General features: G+C 40.3%; 2 protein-coding genes across 5 annotated transcripts in view; both read left to right on the plus strand.

Annotated features, from left to right (window-relative positions):
* ccdc57 (coiled-coil domain containing 57) overlaps window positions 1-3,450 on the plus strand; it is a 33,782-nt gene extending 30,332 nt beyond the window's left edge. For all 3 annotated transcript variants that reach the window (XM_051416771.1, XM_051416772.1, XM_051416770.1), the window contains exons 19-20: window positions 54-234; window positions 2,271-3,450. In XM_051416771.1, coding sequence (XP_051272731.1) covers window positions 54-234; window positions 2,271-2,488 — 399 coding nt within the window. In that variant the 3' untranslated portion in view covers window positions 2,489-3,450. The remainder of the gene's footprint in view (window positions 1-53; window positions 235-2,270) is intronic.
* Window positions 3,451-5,264: 1,814 nt separating this feature from the next.
* fasn (fatty acid synthase) overlaps window positions 5,265-15,169 on the plus strand; it is a 38,299-nt gene continuing 28,394 nt past the window's right edge. The window contains exons 1-2 of one of the 2 annotated variants that reach the window (XM_051416723.1): window positions 5,265-5,287; window positions 13,064-13,199. In XM_051416723.1, coding sequence (XP_051272683.1) covers window positions 13,073-13,199 — 127 coding nt within the window. In that variant the 5' untranslated portion in view covers window positions 5,265-5,287; window positions 13,064-13,072. Of the gene's footprint in view, window positions 5,288-5,758; window positions 6,081-13,063; window positions 13,200-15,169 lie in introns of those variants that run through there. The other variant, XM_051416722.1, reaches the window with a different exon arrangement.

The following is a 15,169-nucleotide window of genomic DNA, read 5'->3' on the forward strand; positions in this document are numbered from 1 at the left end:
GACTCCAGGCCTTTCAAGTGAAACAACTTAAAATTTACTCTCTTCTTCTTTAGCGCTCCAAGAACAAAGAGAACACTCCTCCTCTCAGCCAGTCTGTGAGGTCCCTGGACCGTGGGCCACAGCCCCGCTCAGGTCAGTCCAGGTCTCTGCTGTCATCAGAGGAATCACTGCGGTCATTAAACCAGCTGTGGGGAATACTGGACCATGGACTCAGTCCATCTATTTTCTCTGAAGGTAACCACACCAGAATAATTAGGGCTTGACTGCTAGAGACGGACACTGTTTTTTCAATATTTATGTTATTTAGTCATTATTAAATTTGGGTCTTCCATACGCCTACAAATCCTAAACTGTCCTTTTTTCCCAGCAACTCCTATCAGCTCAGGGCAACAGTATGTTCACCACCATCAAAGTAACAAAGTAAGATGAATGTACTAGTTGAAAGGTTTACAGTTCATCCTCTAGGGCAGTGGTTGTGAACCTTTTTGGTGTCAAGGACCTTCAAATTGATACAGATCAGGCCACGTACCCGTCTCTGATAAGATTTTGTTATTTCATAACTGTTTATACTGTAGATGGGCAGATTAACAGTGAAGAGTGTGAAACCTGTGAACATTTTTTAATGATACTTTTTTGTGGAAAAAGCAAAGGAGACACACATTATTGTTCCAAGCAGATTATCTGTTCATGCAGTACGTCTTAATACGTGTCTGGAGGGTTTCTTTAAATACCCATTTTAAATACAGTTAATTAAAATACTGCTCCTCTCTGAGAGAGGCAAAGGTTGGTGTTCATCCAACTAAGAAAAAAAATGGTGCACCTACAATATGAGAATCCTTAGCTCAGCGTTTGATGTATAACATAACATTAAGAATGTCAATATTAGGGGAAATTTTACTGTGTCTGTCTCTTTCTATAAAACACTTAGAATCTTTTATAAATGACCAGTATCGGTTCCAATAAGAACCATTCAGAAAATATTTACAGGATGGGTCACATAGGAAATAATATCTGACAGGTGGACATGAATTCATTTTCTTTTTCATGTACATTGGGGACCCCTCAGGCTGCGGGGCTCTACACAGCCGCTTATTTCTCATGACTATACAGAATCAGAAAGACGCATTCTCTACCCATCCTGAAATACATGAAGTCCTCACATAAGTGTAGTCTTGTATGAACAGGGAGCAGTAATCAGTAATCATCCAGTGGGTGTAGTCTTCTATGTTAGGGACAGTAAGTCCTTGGCCAGTATGAATGCCGCTGCAGTGGTTGGACCAGTGATGGACAGATAGAAGGAGGGACGTTGCCCAATTTGTGGCTGCAGTCTCTGTCAGCTCTCCAGGGAACAGTTTCCCAACCTGAGCAGCTGCCAGATCAGGCTGAGACACAGTGATCAGCATCATGCCATCTAACAGTTGTGAAACCAGACAAACCTGGCACGAGCTTTCAGTACACTTATGATAACTGCACTGGGTCAAAGAGTGTATTACAGATATGGAACAGCTGGATGAGTAAAGGTTAGATAAAGTTCCTATATTATTCAGAGCGAGGAGATGCTGCACAGTTACAATGTGGAAATAGAGGAAGAGAAAAATGTAATCTGTATCTTCATTTGTATCAAAATACAAATAGGAAGAGGCAACCATGGCTGCATGTGCTAGAAAATATCTTGCGAAGTATATAAAGCTCTAATCTGTCATTTCAACATTAAAAATATCTATAAACACTAGAGCTATGTTCTATATGTTGTTGAGTTGTGTACTTCCATTATCCCAAATTTCCAAACTCAAATTTGTCATTTTATTAAGGTAACGCTGTGTTTCACCGGTCGCCTGTCGATGGCGTCATATCCCCTTCTGTGCCTGCGTCAGCATTGTGGTTGTCTGCCAGAAGCTGTCATTGACTATTTATCCAGTTTAAAGCCACATTGTTACCATCCACTGTTTAGATCTTGGTGCATTTTAACTCTAGATTTGAACCGGATGAAGGATTTTAGTCATCGGACGTCTGGATCTTAAGTTATCAGAGAAACAAGCTGAGCTAACGTTAGCAGCAGCTCGGCTCGCAGCCCCTCCGGGACGTCCTTTGTTAGCTAGAAATTTTTCATTAAGGTTTACAAAGGGATGGCTCTAAATAGTTTTCCTGTCACTAATGGTCACACCTCAGATCACTGATCCACTCAGGCATCCAAAGACATCAGCAAATGAAATAGTGTCATCTGTAACGGCCATTACAATTACACCTCTTTGTATTCCCTGCACTTAAAGGTGAAGGCGAGCCTAGCAGGGTGGAGGTGGCTGAGTCTGGCAGTGCTGGAGTCCAGATGATGGTGCACGGTACCAGCGCTCCCTTCCGTAACCAGCCCCCATCCGAGCTCAAGCAGAGAAGGAACCCATCTACAACACCGTCAAACACTGCCAAGACCAGCAGACATGGAGCCCAAGACAGGATGAGCAAGATCAGAAATTACAACGTTAAAGACTGACAGTCTGTCAGTATGCTGCTCATGGAGAGAGTGCTACTGGAGGAGCTCTGTCAAGTCTGAGAGATAAACCCTGATGTTGTCATAGTGAGGTCAGCAGGATGATATCAGCCACACATTTATAACAGAGAGCCTGCAGTTTGAAAGGGAGGGTCTAATGAAGAGATATCAAGTTGCTTTATGGGAAGAATAGGATCCCATTTTATGTTGGAGCTTAGCCCACTAAGAGCTTCCAGATATCTCAGCCTCTTCTGTTTTGATTTGTGCCATTCATTTATTATCTGTCTATAGTGAGTTCCCCAACTTTTGGGAACTCTTTTAAAGCCCAACAAGAGAAGTGCTCTCTAAGTCAAGAAATGTTACAAATATCATAATTACATTTTACAATAAAACTTATGGTAGAAATATATTTTTGTATTTTGCTGCTTCCAACATCAGAGCTCACGTGCCTGAGCAGTCAAGGGACAACAACAGGCCACAAAACAAACAGACCTATTGTGTACAAACCTCAGTAATGTTTTGTAATGTATGTAACGTTCAAGGCTGTTGTAAGTTCTGTGTTTTATTATTTTACTACCATTCAGATACTGAACCCCAAATTGCTCCTGATGCTGTGCATCGGTGTGTGAATGTGTATGAATGAGTTAGTTTCTGTTCGATGGGCTTTGCCATCACTGAGTGAATGTGTGTGAAAGGGTGAATGTGGCATGTAGTGTAAAAGCGCTATGAGTGGTCGGAAGACTAGAAAGGTGCTATACAAGTACAGGTCCATTTACCATCACTCCATCTGTGGATAAAAACGGCTCATTCTAAGGAAAACACAACAATGCTTTTTTTGAGGTGATTATACACTAATGAAAACATACCTATGTATATTATATTCCATTTTTGGCAGTACATCCTCCTAAATGTTACACACTGGACCTTTAAACAATATGACTATAAAATAAATTTCTATCAAACAATATGACTATAATTATTATATTTTTAAATAAGACATGAAACAGAAAGGGACCCACTCCCTCTGTAGATAAAAACTGCTCATTTTGAGGTAACAAAAACAGAATGCTTCTTATTTTCAGGTGATTATACACTAATGAAAACTTACCGATGAATATTATATTCCATTTCTGAAAATAGGTCCTCCTAAATGTTACACACTGGACCTTTAAACAATGCTATTGAATTAATTTTTATTAAGCAATACAGCTATAAAATAGATTTCTATTAAACACAATAGACTGAATTTTGTTTCTATAAACTGTGTATGTTAAACCCAAATTTCCTAGTTAGCATTAATGTGACATAAATAGGGCTACTTCAGACAACCAATGTGTGTGTTTCTCTATCGATCACAGGTCAGTGTGTGCTGCTACAGTAGGTCAGTAGGATGATCAGAACATCATACTATGTGATGAACTCCAGTAACCCCAACAAGTCAGACGAGCGTTCCCGGCTACGTCACCACTTGGGCCCCGCCTTTTAATCACCCTACCTCCTGAAAGGACCCGCCCCTCTGTTGTGATTGGACGAAGCCTCACACCCCCCCGCCCCATGATTGGCTAATTTGCGTATCATTCAGAATACTCCAGTGTGTGTGTGTACATGTGCCGACGCCGGTATGTACGTTCACACTCAATGTAAAGTTACGTAATGTAAATGAAACATGACGGTTCACAGGCTGATCAATGAGTTTTATAAGAAAAGGTTTATTCATATTTATTTTTTAAACACATAAAGCACAATTACTGTGTGTTTTATCATCAGACATTTTTTATTTATTAAAGTAAGAAAATATTCATGACAGAACAGGGAACACATATTAAGATATTACAAAATGAAATGCTACTGATATTCAGTGTATGCAGTTTGATGAAAACAAAGGGGTCCCCAGAAAATTGTAAATTGTATTATTATTTTATTGACTAGAAGAAAGAATGTATAAGAATAACTATTCTGTTCATAGGTTTCAGTCTTCACTGTTGATCTTCAGTACATACAGGTATGGAATAACAAAATCTTGTGAGACGGGGATCCCTGAGACTACATCTCATCAAATATGGGTCTGTGGCCTGATGTGTACCAATTTGGGGTCCTTGAAACCAAAATGGTTGGGAAGCACTGCCCTAGAAGATGAAATGTAACTGAAAATGTTACTTTGTCAAATACTGATTTATTACCGAACACCTACAAAACTAATGAGATTCCCATCAACCTCAGCTTTACTTTGTGATTAGTGCTAACTAATTAGCAGATGTTAGCATTACTAACACGCTTAACTGAGTTACACAGTTATGTTTTGTGTCTGTGGTTCTTTTTCTGTGAAAACTTTGTCTAATTTCCACATGAAAAACTCCAGAATCTCTGAATATGCAAATATTGTTCCTTTCTAAAGTCGTCCTGCTGGACACAAGATGTCTCCTCCTTCACTGTAAAGTCCATTCTCAGTGGATGTGCACTGGTGGCTTCAGGTTTCTACATCACACTGTACAAGTTGATACTGGACCTTCTTTCTTCACACTTTATTTTTCCATTTATCTAAATTCATGCGTTAAATTTGACAGCATTTTCCACCAAACTGGGTGGCCAGTAGGGCAGCTGCCACCCCATGCCACCCAGCTAGATCCGCCCCTGTAGTGTCAGACGTCACAGCCATCATTCTGTATAGTGAAGCTAAAAAAACCATCACACTGTAGCAAGGAGAAGGAATACAGATACACACACTTTGGTTTTAGTGAACTAAGGGTTCAGTACCATAAGTCCCAGGAACACTGACAGCTGCTGACTGGAATTTAGTACAAGGTATGAGGTATGTTGGTAAGCAGCTAACGCCTTACCCCCAGTTAGTTGCTTATATAGATGCTGTACCTTGGTTCACACACACACACACACACACACACACTCACCTTCGGTCAATTTTAAGTGACAACCAACCCAATTAAAAAGAAATAATGTAAGGTAATAGCGAACAGAGCCGCACACTGTACCGCTTTGTTACGCTTTAAGGTAAGTGCGTCACTCGCAAGTTAGCTAGCTACCGTCAGATGTGGCGACCTGAACGTGCGTTTTCCCACACTCTTATTTCATCTTTAAGGCTAATGGACGCTTTCGGTGTTATTTAGTAGTCTGATGCTGCTGCCTGTCGCCTGCAGCCTGGTGGAGCGACGGTGGGGGCCGAGAAGAACCTCCGTTTGAACTCCAATAACCCCGTCTCAACATTAAATTTTTTTTTCTACGGGGGCGTTCAACGAATTACTCCATCACTGGCTGGATCCGAGAGCCCTGCCTCTTTTCTCATTGGACTGCGCGGCCAAGCCAAGCTGTCAGCCCATGTGGCGTGGCCAGGCAGAATGTGAGACATTTAAATTCATCAGAGTAAAAAGACTCAGAAGCACGAAGGCCAACGTCAACCTCTTTAGACAGACAGGGAAGCGACAGAGACACAGTTACAGTAAGAGGAACAGCACCGGGGGAGCCGTATAGGGTAGCTAACGGAAACAACCGATAGTATACATGCCAAACAGGCGCTAACTCTTCACCAAGTGGTTCGAATTTGTGATATTTTGGTGACATCAAACCGGTCCGGGCAGCACAGGTAAGTTCGCTAACGGGTAATAGCGACTAACGTCGTCACAGCCCGGTGTGCGTGACTTTAACAGTTGTATGCTAAATTATAAAATGTTTAAACATTAAAATATTACACATGTCACTGCTTTTATTAAAACCGGCGTGTGGCCGCGTTATGTGACAATGGGACTTCAATTAACGATATGACTTGACATTTTTGGTGTCTTGTGTTGGGCGCACATACTGTATCCGTACTGCAGCTTTTATTTCAACGAATGATAACTTTTGAAAATGGTTAGCGTTGTCTGCTTCCTGCTGATGGAGATTACCCATGTTGGTATATTATCATTGTTATCATTATCATATTCAAGCGCCAATTAAAAATGTTTCCTGTTGTTGCTTATTCTCAAATTATTTAGCATTGTGTAATGGGTTTACCGGTGATAAAGGCCTTTTTAAATTGCCCCAAAAAATGAACGAAGATTGGTGTATTGTTCGACAGCGCATCCTCTCAGTGCGTAGGTCCTCCTGCTTCCACTGCACTCTGATGGTAACTCCTGCTGTACTAAACGCCGGTATCCAGTAAAGACATTGTGAGACACAGGCTAACGTTAATAGTTAAACAAACTGTCCGTCAGTATCCTATTTATCGCCCACTGTGTTCAACATTTTGCCCTCATCTTCCTCAGATTGTGATGGTGCATCAGATAAAGCTGCCTGTTTAAAGAAAGCTGCTGTCCACAACTAGCTAACCCTGCTGTAACTGCAGTGCATGCTGGAACTTAACTATGCGGTATGGAGCAAATAACATGCCAGTGGTCTGTTATTATTTTTATACAGCTGGTGTTGCAGTCTGTCACATGTCATAGCAGTGACATGCAGATGGTTCCCACTTTACAGGGAGCATGAGGACTTGCAGGTCACTGAAACCACCAGCCACCCTTGACCATAGGTTTACAAACTCATGGTCACTGTTCCCTTCACTTGTTTGGAGGTGGTTTTTACTAATTGTGTGTTACTTTAGGTCGGTGATCCCCAACCTTTTTCTATCATTGAGTAACCTGACAACCCCTGACTCAGTGACATATTTTATGGATATTTTATATTGTATTCAAAACTATACAAGGAATCTAAACAGTGAACTCCGTAACTAACTTTAGGGAACTCTTTATACAATTATCTGTCTGTATTATGGAATTTTTAAAATAATTGTTAACAATCATACAGACTTAATATGTTCATAATATGTTGTTGTATGCTTGACCATAGCAATGTTCGACACATTACTTTACTTTTCTTAACAGAAGTGAACAAAATGCTGAGATATAGGCCTACTGTGTATATTGTCTAAGTTTTCTAGCACATTTTCAAATAAAAAAGGCCTTGCAACCCCGGGTTTGGAACCACTGCTTTAGGTTAACCAAATGAAGGCCATTGTATTGAGACTTAAAAAGTATCTGAAATTCCCTCTTGTATGGAGACTGGCAGACACAGACACAAAAAGACACTGGAACAAAGTTAGAGCAGTTTGCTCACTTTAACACGTGGTTGAGGAATTAGCTGTGTGTGTGTGTGTGTGTGTGTGTGTGTGTGTGTGTGTGTGTGTGTGTGTGTGTTTGAGAGTGAGAGAGAGAGAAAGTCGCCGGCAGGCAGTCCACCATCTTTCTTTCCAGCCACATTTCCAGCTTGGCTTGTGGGCTCATGTAGTACAGTGTTAACTAATTGATTATTAGTATTCAGTATTAGTCCTAAATTACAACATAATTAACAATATTTAAAATAGCAATAATTTAATTAGTTTGAATAGCAATATTGAAAAATAGCACATGATGTATAAAAGTGTAATCTGCTTAAATCAATCAAAAATAAATAGCTGTTTGATAATCATAAATGTAATTCTAACAACAAATCACTGTGAAATGAGGCAGTTTGAATGTAGCTGGACATGATTTGAAGGATGTGTTTTGTCCCTGCGAGAGAGAGAGACTGATGTGAACTGGTTTCAGCCCTGTAATCCAGGAACAAGTTTGTCTTCTTCCCTCGGTGGAAGAGGATCGTATAGTTATCTGCTGAGTAATGATAGATTTTGGCATTTGTCGCCATTGTTTTTGCACCTTCGGGTTCTTTCCATCAGGCTGTGTGACAACAAGTTGGGTCTTGTTGTTGGGTGCTGCTGGATGAGCTCAGCAGTCTAATATCCAGAATGGTGGGGCTGGTGGGAATGGAATAAGGGGTTGCTGTGACAGACAGGCTGCGTGGAGGAGACACAGTTTACAGAATGCTGAGTAATGGTACATAGAAGCGTTGGCTAGCCCGGCTTGCAGCTATCTGATTGTGTCTTTATGCCTGCTGTCGTGTGCAGGGTGTTAGTGTGTGATCTGGGTCAGGTAAGGCTAGGTATCGTACTGAAGGTCCTACATTAGGTCTAATCCCCGACCAGTGTATCCTTGAGTTCAAATCCAATCAGCCTATCATACTGTGATCATCCTGCTTGTGCCTGGGCTCACAGTCTGACTCTCATTACCTGGATTGTCTCATTGACATTAGTGCTGCTGAATGATAAATGAACACACCACACACTTCCTGAAATGGAATGAATAAGAAAAATCTGTATACAGTATTTACACACCATTTGGCCAATCAGATGGAAGCCCCAGCTAGCTGTTAGCTAGCTCAGACTAATTGGTGAGGTTAGCTAGCATCTTGGCTGAGTAAGGACAGAAGAGCGAGGACAATGGGGCAGTTTGTTCAATTATCAATGTCATGTCTTTATTCGGTGGACACAGGCTGTTCAATGTTTGGGGTCTATGTTAGCAGTGTACCTATTAAAGCAGCAAGACATAGGAACTGTATACGCACACTAGGGCTGCACAGTAAATCCAAATATTGTCAAAATTGCAATAAGGCCAAGTTCAATATGCAAATTGCAAATGCTGCAATTATTTGCTAAATGTAAAATATGTGACAACAGCATTATAATGAAGCACTGTAGTTCTGCAGAGATCAGTGAAAATTACATTTCTGATGCAAAAATGACACTAATGAATGTGAATTATATCGTAATATCTGTCAAAATAATTGCAATATGATGATTTTATCATGTCATGCGCCCCTAACGAACACTGAAATATTTGTTTATTTATTACAAGTCATATTTTAATCACAATATTGAGCAGTGTTATCTCACATTGCAGATTTTCCTCATTTTATACAGGCTTAATTGACATCTACCACATTATACAGCACTGAAGCTGACCTGTTTGTAGTCCTGGGCGGTATGAGCAAAGATTTGTATCACACTATCTTTTAAGATTCTGGCAGTTTCATGATATGTCACTGTATTTAAAAAATGTTTTTGCATGACAGAGCCTTTATATAGGTTTATAGTGGAATATTCTAAAATATAAGAACCATTTGGCTTTGTTTGCTGCTGGGTTTTCTTAGCCCCACACCTTTTCCAAAACAAACTATTTTAAAATAGTTGTGTAAACTGACAAATACTCAAATAAATTAAAACTGCTCTACCAGTTCATCCAGCATTACCTGTTTGTCTGCTTTTTGTTGTTAAGCTTTTGCTCAAATTCTTAAGAGTATAACATCAGAGCCAGCTATTCTAGGTGCTGAAGTGGGTTTCCAAATGGAAACTGTTGAAACAGAAAATGAAAATGGAACTTGTCTGGGTCCACAGCTCTGTGTATACTGCAGAACATGTGCAGTAGATGCGTAGTCTGCACGCTCCCAAAGACATCCATGTGGATCTTTGTAGACGCTGGCAGATAATAAAATTTACAACCTTCTCGGCTGTGTGCACACAAAGTATAATTCGAGTTTAAAACACTTCCCCACTATCACCTCTGTATTATGCATAATTTATGTACTGTATTGTGTGGAGCACAGTGTAAAGAAACTACTGTCCTGTGTCAGCACAGTGTCACCGCGGTGCTCTGACCTTTTTGTTTTTTTCACTTTGGTTTATTATTTACTTTTAAATACAATTACATATCTAATGTACATGAATGTAGTACATTTATTAAAACAAAGTGAGAAATAGTCAACACAGTAACAGAATCTGGATCCATATTTGATCAGCACTGCCTAGTTTGACAGTTTGATCTGAGTTTGGTGCGTTGAGCTGGACGGACTCACTGATAATGTCAATCACAAGGTAGCCACACCCTAAAGCATACCCTGCTTTATGGTCTGTTTTACTCTAAATGGGACCATCATTTACTAAATGAACATCATGCTGTATGGAAGAAGACTGAAACTAGAGACTGAGACCATAAACTCATTAGGAAACTGTTTACTGAGCTCATAAACAAAGTGAGAAGTCGGCTCATTCTCCTTTAGAGTGCATTGTGTCAGTGTTTGATTGCAGCCAATGGAACTCCCCCTGCTGGCCTTTTACATAGAATGCCGGTTTAAGACAGTAATGCGTTGGCTTCACTTTTCAGACCCACAAGCTCTGTCCATTATATATTATTATTATATATACTGTCAATGGTTGCAACGATATTGATACCAGTATCAGAAATTCCTCCAATACTGCCTAAAATGCAGGCTACACACTGCTCCGATACCAAAGAATTTATTAGCCCCAGAACCAGGATATCAAAGTCATGACCCGCCCTACTCTGCCTCTGACGCTGACAAAGGCTTCATCCTGAGTCAGGCCATAGAGCAATGATAGCAATCATACAGGCTTAGAAATACATTCTCTATCCCCATTCTGAAACCTGAACGCTGTGTATCAGTCGCCACAGAGTACAAATCAAATACATGTGCATAAAAAAGTATGTATACACACATATATATATATATATATATATATATATATATATATATATTTTTTTTTTTTTTGCACGTGTGTCTGATTTGTTTTCAGTAACGGCTGATGCAGAGTGTTCAGGTTTCAGAATGGGGATAGAGAAGGAAAAAAATCATCAGAAAATCTCTGCTCCAGACACTGTCAGATAGAGTTGCTTCTGTAAAACCTGAGAGTTTGTGATATGTCAGTCCAATAATTAACTATGCTTGGGCAGTGTTAATGAAGGTGGTGCTTGCCCACATGGATCACAGGATGGATTTACTGTAGGAAACACCATTGAGAGTCTCAGTTTTGATATTCTGTGTAATATTTTGAACTGCATTAATGTGTGTCTGCTGCATACAGAAGACGGACTTGTTTGATTTACTGACTTTCAACCAGAGCTCACTGTAATCTGCAAGCATGAGTTGCTGGTGCTGTTTGAAAGTGTGAGTCAGAGAGAGAAAACTAACAAACTGTGGCCAGAGAGGTTTTGCCTCATCTGAAGCCTCCACTCTGCTGAGAACTGCCCCAGTTCACTTTCACTAGAATGTCTCCTCCAAAGGTGAAATGAGTTTCTTTTGTCTGCCTAGTACCAGTTTGTATCTATTGACTATAGTGCTGTACATCTCTGAGGTGTGTAAAGTATGTTAGCAGGGAAGGAGTCTGGGGATGATGGAAGCCTCTCTGGCTGCTCTACATTGAGGTAGAGACATGGTGGTTTGATTCAGAGGAGCTCTGTCCCACGCTGCTAGCTCATTGGTTGACAGCTCTGGCCCTGCTGACACAAAAAGGCCTGGCCTAGAAACGAGGAACAAAGACCAGGACGTACACAGTACAACATGGATATGCTCAGTCATGTACACAGAGGAGTCTATCAGCAGACTACATTGTCTGCTGTAAGTGCGCTTTCATGCGTGCTCAGAGGGACTCCTCATTTCCAAACCTGCCACTCAACGCCAATGCAATTACATATGCCTCAATAATAACAGACTACAACTGCTACAGGGACCTTTTTTGAAATTGCAGGTTTTGCTGTGATTAAGAATTTCAAGGCTATCCCACGTTTCTTTTGCCAACAGGACTGTATATGTACAATATATCAGTGACCGGCAGTAGTTCACTGAGCCAGCTATCCTCAATATCAAGCTGAGGGAATTTAAAATGTGAATACAGATAAGAATCTAAGGGCAGATTAAAAACCTGCGTGGGTATCTTTTTCATTGAACATTCTCGAAAATGTGGAATTCCAGAAAGAAAAATCATTAGCCATTGTTTTCACACTTAATGTCTCTAAAATGTCGAAGAAAATTGCTTCCTAGAGCCTAAATTGACTTCTTCATGCAGCTTCTTTATGGTCCAAAACCCAAAGAATATTCATTAACTATCATACATGATGAAGAGAATCAGCAAATACTAAAAATCAACTACATGCTCGTGCCTGGGTCTGAAGTGTGGTGTTTGTTTTGATCAGTGAAATGTTTCGAACAACCTCACGTTGACGGGCTCAGCTCGCATGTTGCAGATTTGGTGAACGAGGCCCCAGGAATTGAAAGAATGTCAGAAATGTAGCCCACTGGAGAGAGGAATATTTGTTTTTGAGAGATTATTGTTCCAATGATGTACACCGATTGTAGAGTTCATTCCGAACAGTAGCTGGAGAAGGGCTGTAAATGTTAAACCAAGGCACAGTGTTGATCTTTAGTATAGAGAATTGAGGACTTGAATTCTTTTTTTACATATTCTGTCAGCCTGCAGGGGGCTACAGCTGCGTTTCATCGTACAACCTTGTGTTGTATAATGACAGTCAGGAAGTTGCTATGTTGTTATTTGCAACATTTAACACAAATTCAACTAATCTCTGTGAATTCTGTGCAGCTTTGTCCTACAAATGTTACCGATAATTCTAGTTCCTTACACAAAATGAAGACGTCTCACATTTACCCTCCAAACAGTGCCATTGTATTCTCACTGGAACAAGTCGCCTTCAATTTTTAATGTATTAAACAAAATAATGAAAAATAATAATTGCAATTTCATTGCTTAAAACATTGCAACAAGCATTGCAGTTTCTTAGAAAGCTGACGTGACAACCAGCCATTTTAGGCAGCAACAATCAAAAAAAAAAGCTGTGAAATGCTACAGGGGACAGTAATGCTGTATCTTGTTGACATATCTCTCTCGCTCTCTGTGTCTCTCTCCAGCAATTCAGCATGGATGAGATAGTCATAGCAGGGATATCGGGCCGTTTGCCCGAGTCTAACAACCTGGAGGAATTCTGGGAAAACCTCCTCAACGGTGTGGACATGGTGACAGAGGACAACCGGCGGTGGACACCAGGTGAGAGCCCTTATGAAGCTGGATTTGATTGATTGGTCAGGGTGCTGCGTGGAACCAATAATGACTGATTGATTGATCGGTTGTTCAGTTAAAAATACAACAAACCATTATGCTGTGGTAATTAAAGTAATTATGGATGAAAGGCAGTAAAGAGTAATGGTAATACACCTGCAATCACTGCTAAAGCTGAGTTATACACACAGTGCATCTCAGTTTCTCCTGTGCAGCATCTCCAGCTAAAGTGTGGGTTGCCACAATCCATCACTGCTTAATCAATAACATCATTCTGACATAGTTGTGATGACCTCTTATGGGCCCCATCGATAAGATGATTGATAAGAAAACACTCTTCTCGTTTTAAAATGATAACCGGCTCTTTTCACTGTGCCACCTCAATGGTTATCTTAGCAGGTGATGTTGTAAACATTTCTGATTTCTGGGATATAGGTTATGATTTGATCTCAACCAGTTTGTCGGCATTGTTGTTTAACTATTGAATAAAACAGATCTAGCAGACAGAGGCTCTGTGCAAAAGCCAACATTTTGTCACTAATACTACTGTCAGGGAGCCATTTTGCAGACCATGCAGGACAGTGAGTCTGTGTGTGATATGAGGCTCTTCAGTTGGTGTGTTTTATTGTCATTTTATATCAGATGGCTGACCAGAAAACCATTTGCCTGTGTAGTGAGAACATTTTGGCTAACCGTTGGTAAAGTTCAAGTTACAAACTAATCCACCAGGATAGTGCGCTTGTATGTATTTGACTGGCCAATGCAGCGCTTTGAACCAAGCCTCCGAGAAGAGGGCAGCATTTTGTCAATTAATTTTTTCACTCAGACGTTACCTGGTCAGTAGACATCTTCGGAGTCTATCTTTGCCTGTTCGATGTCCAACGCTTCCATCCTACTGAACATGTACCGGTATACAGGGGGGAGGGGATCAGGCCGTGAGTGCAGAGACGTAGAGCCGTATAGAGAGACGGCTCTGGTGAGTGGTATTTACGACAGTTAACGTTAAATACAAGTACTCTGCTGTGACTCTAGGGGGAGCTGTTTGACAAAACCGGAAAACTGCAAAGTATGCCTTTAATTGTCAACTATTGAGTTAATCAGCAGCTACTTTGATCAATTGATAGTTTTTTAAGAATAAATGTCCGAAGTCTCTGAGTTTCTCCAATGTGAATACTTCTGGTAAAATGAATATATTTGCATTGTGGACAAAACAAGACATTTGAGGACATCACCTTGGGCTTAGGGAAACACTGATCAACATTTTTCACCATTTTCATGGACCAAACAAGTAATTGATTAATCAGTAAAATGACTGACAGATTATGGTTAATAATGAAAATAATCATTGGTTGCTTACATTGTGGAAAAAGTGACTGTAAAATGGTGGATAAATAGTATTTTTTGAGTGTCAGATTTCCATATGAAATAAGTTTAACAACTTCCATTCAGACTTTAAAGACGGGGTGCCAGAATCTAAATCTATATTAAACCTTTTTTAATATTGCCACATGGACGTTTTGGGCCCGTCTCCAACTAGCGCTGTGAATCTGGCAGTACAAAACCGCGTGATCTGCATTTATCACAGTCCCTGTAACATCCACCATCATAGCCCTATCAAAAAATATAATATATAATTATAATCGATAACACAAAAAAACAAAAAAAAAATCACGATTTGATGTTTTCTTACACCCGTATCTCAAACTCTGTATCCAGTCCTCCTAATACGTCCATGCTTCAACTTTCTTGGTGTCAATCCTGCGTTTCTTCCTTAGCATTGGCTGCCTCCGCTTTGTTACAGAAATGAATGGGGGGGCTGTGTTTTTGCAGACTCACCCATTTCCTTAGTATTTCTCTCAGTGAGTGCAAGTTGGTCACTCATCCTGACTAACCAAATTTAGCAAGAAAAAGCATTTAGCATCTGTAATCCACAAAACTTGGCATCTTGTATCATTTCA

Source organism: Dicentrarchus labrax, unplaced genomic scaffold, assembly GCF_905237075.1.
Source record: "Dicentrarchus labrax unplaced genomic scaffold, dlabrax2021, whole genome shotgun sequence".
NCBI classification, from domain to species: domain Eukaryota; kingdom Metazoa; phylum Chordata; class Actinopteri; family Moronidae; genus Dicentrarchus; species Dicentrarchus labrax.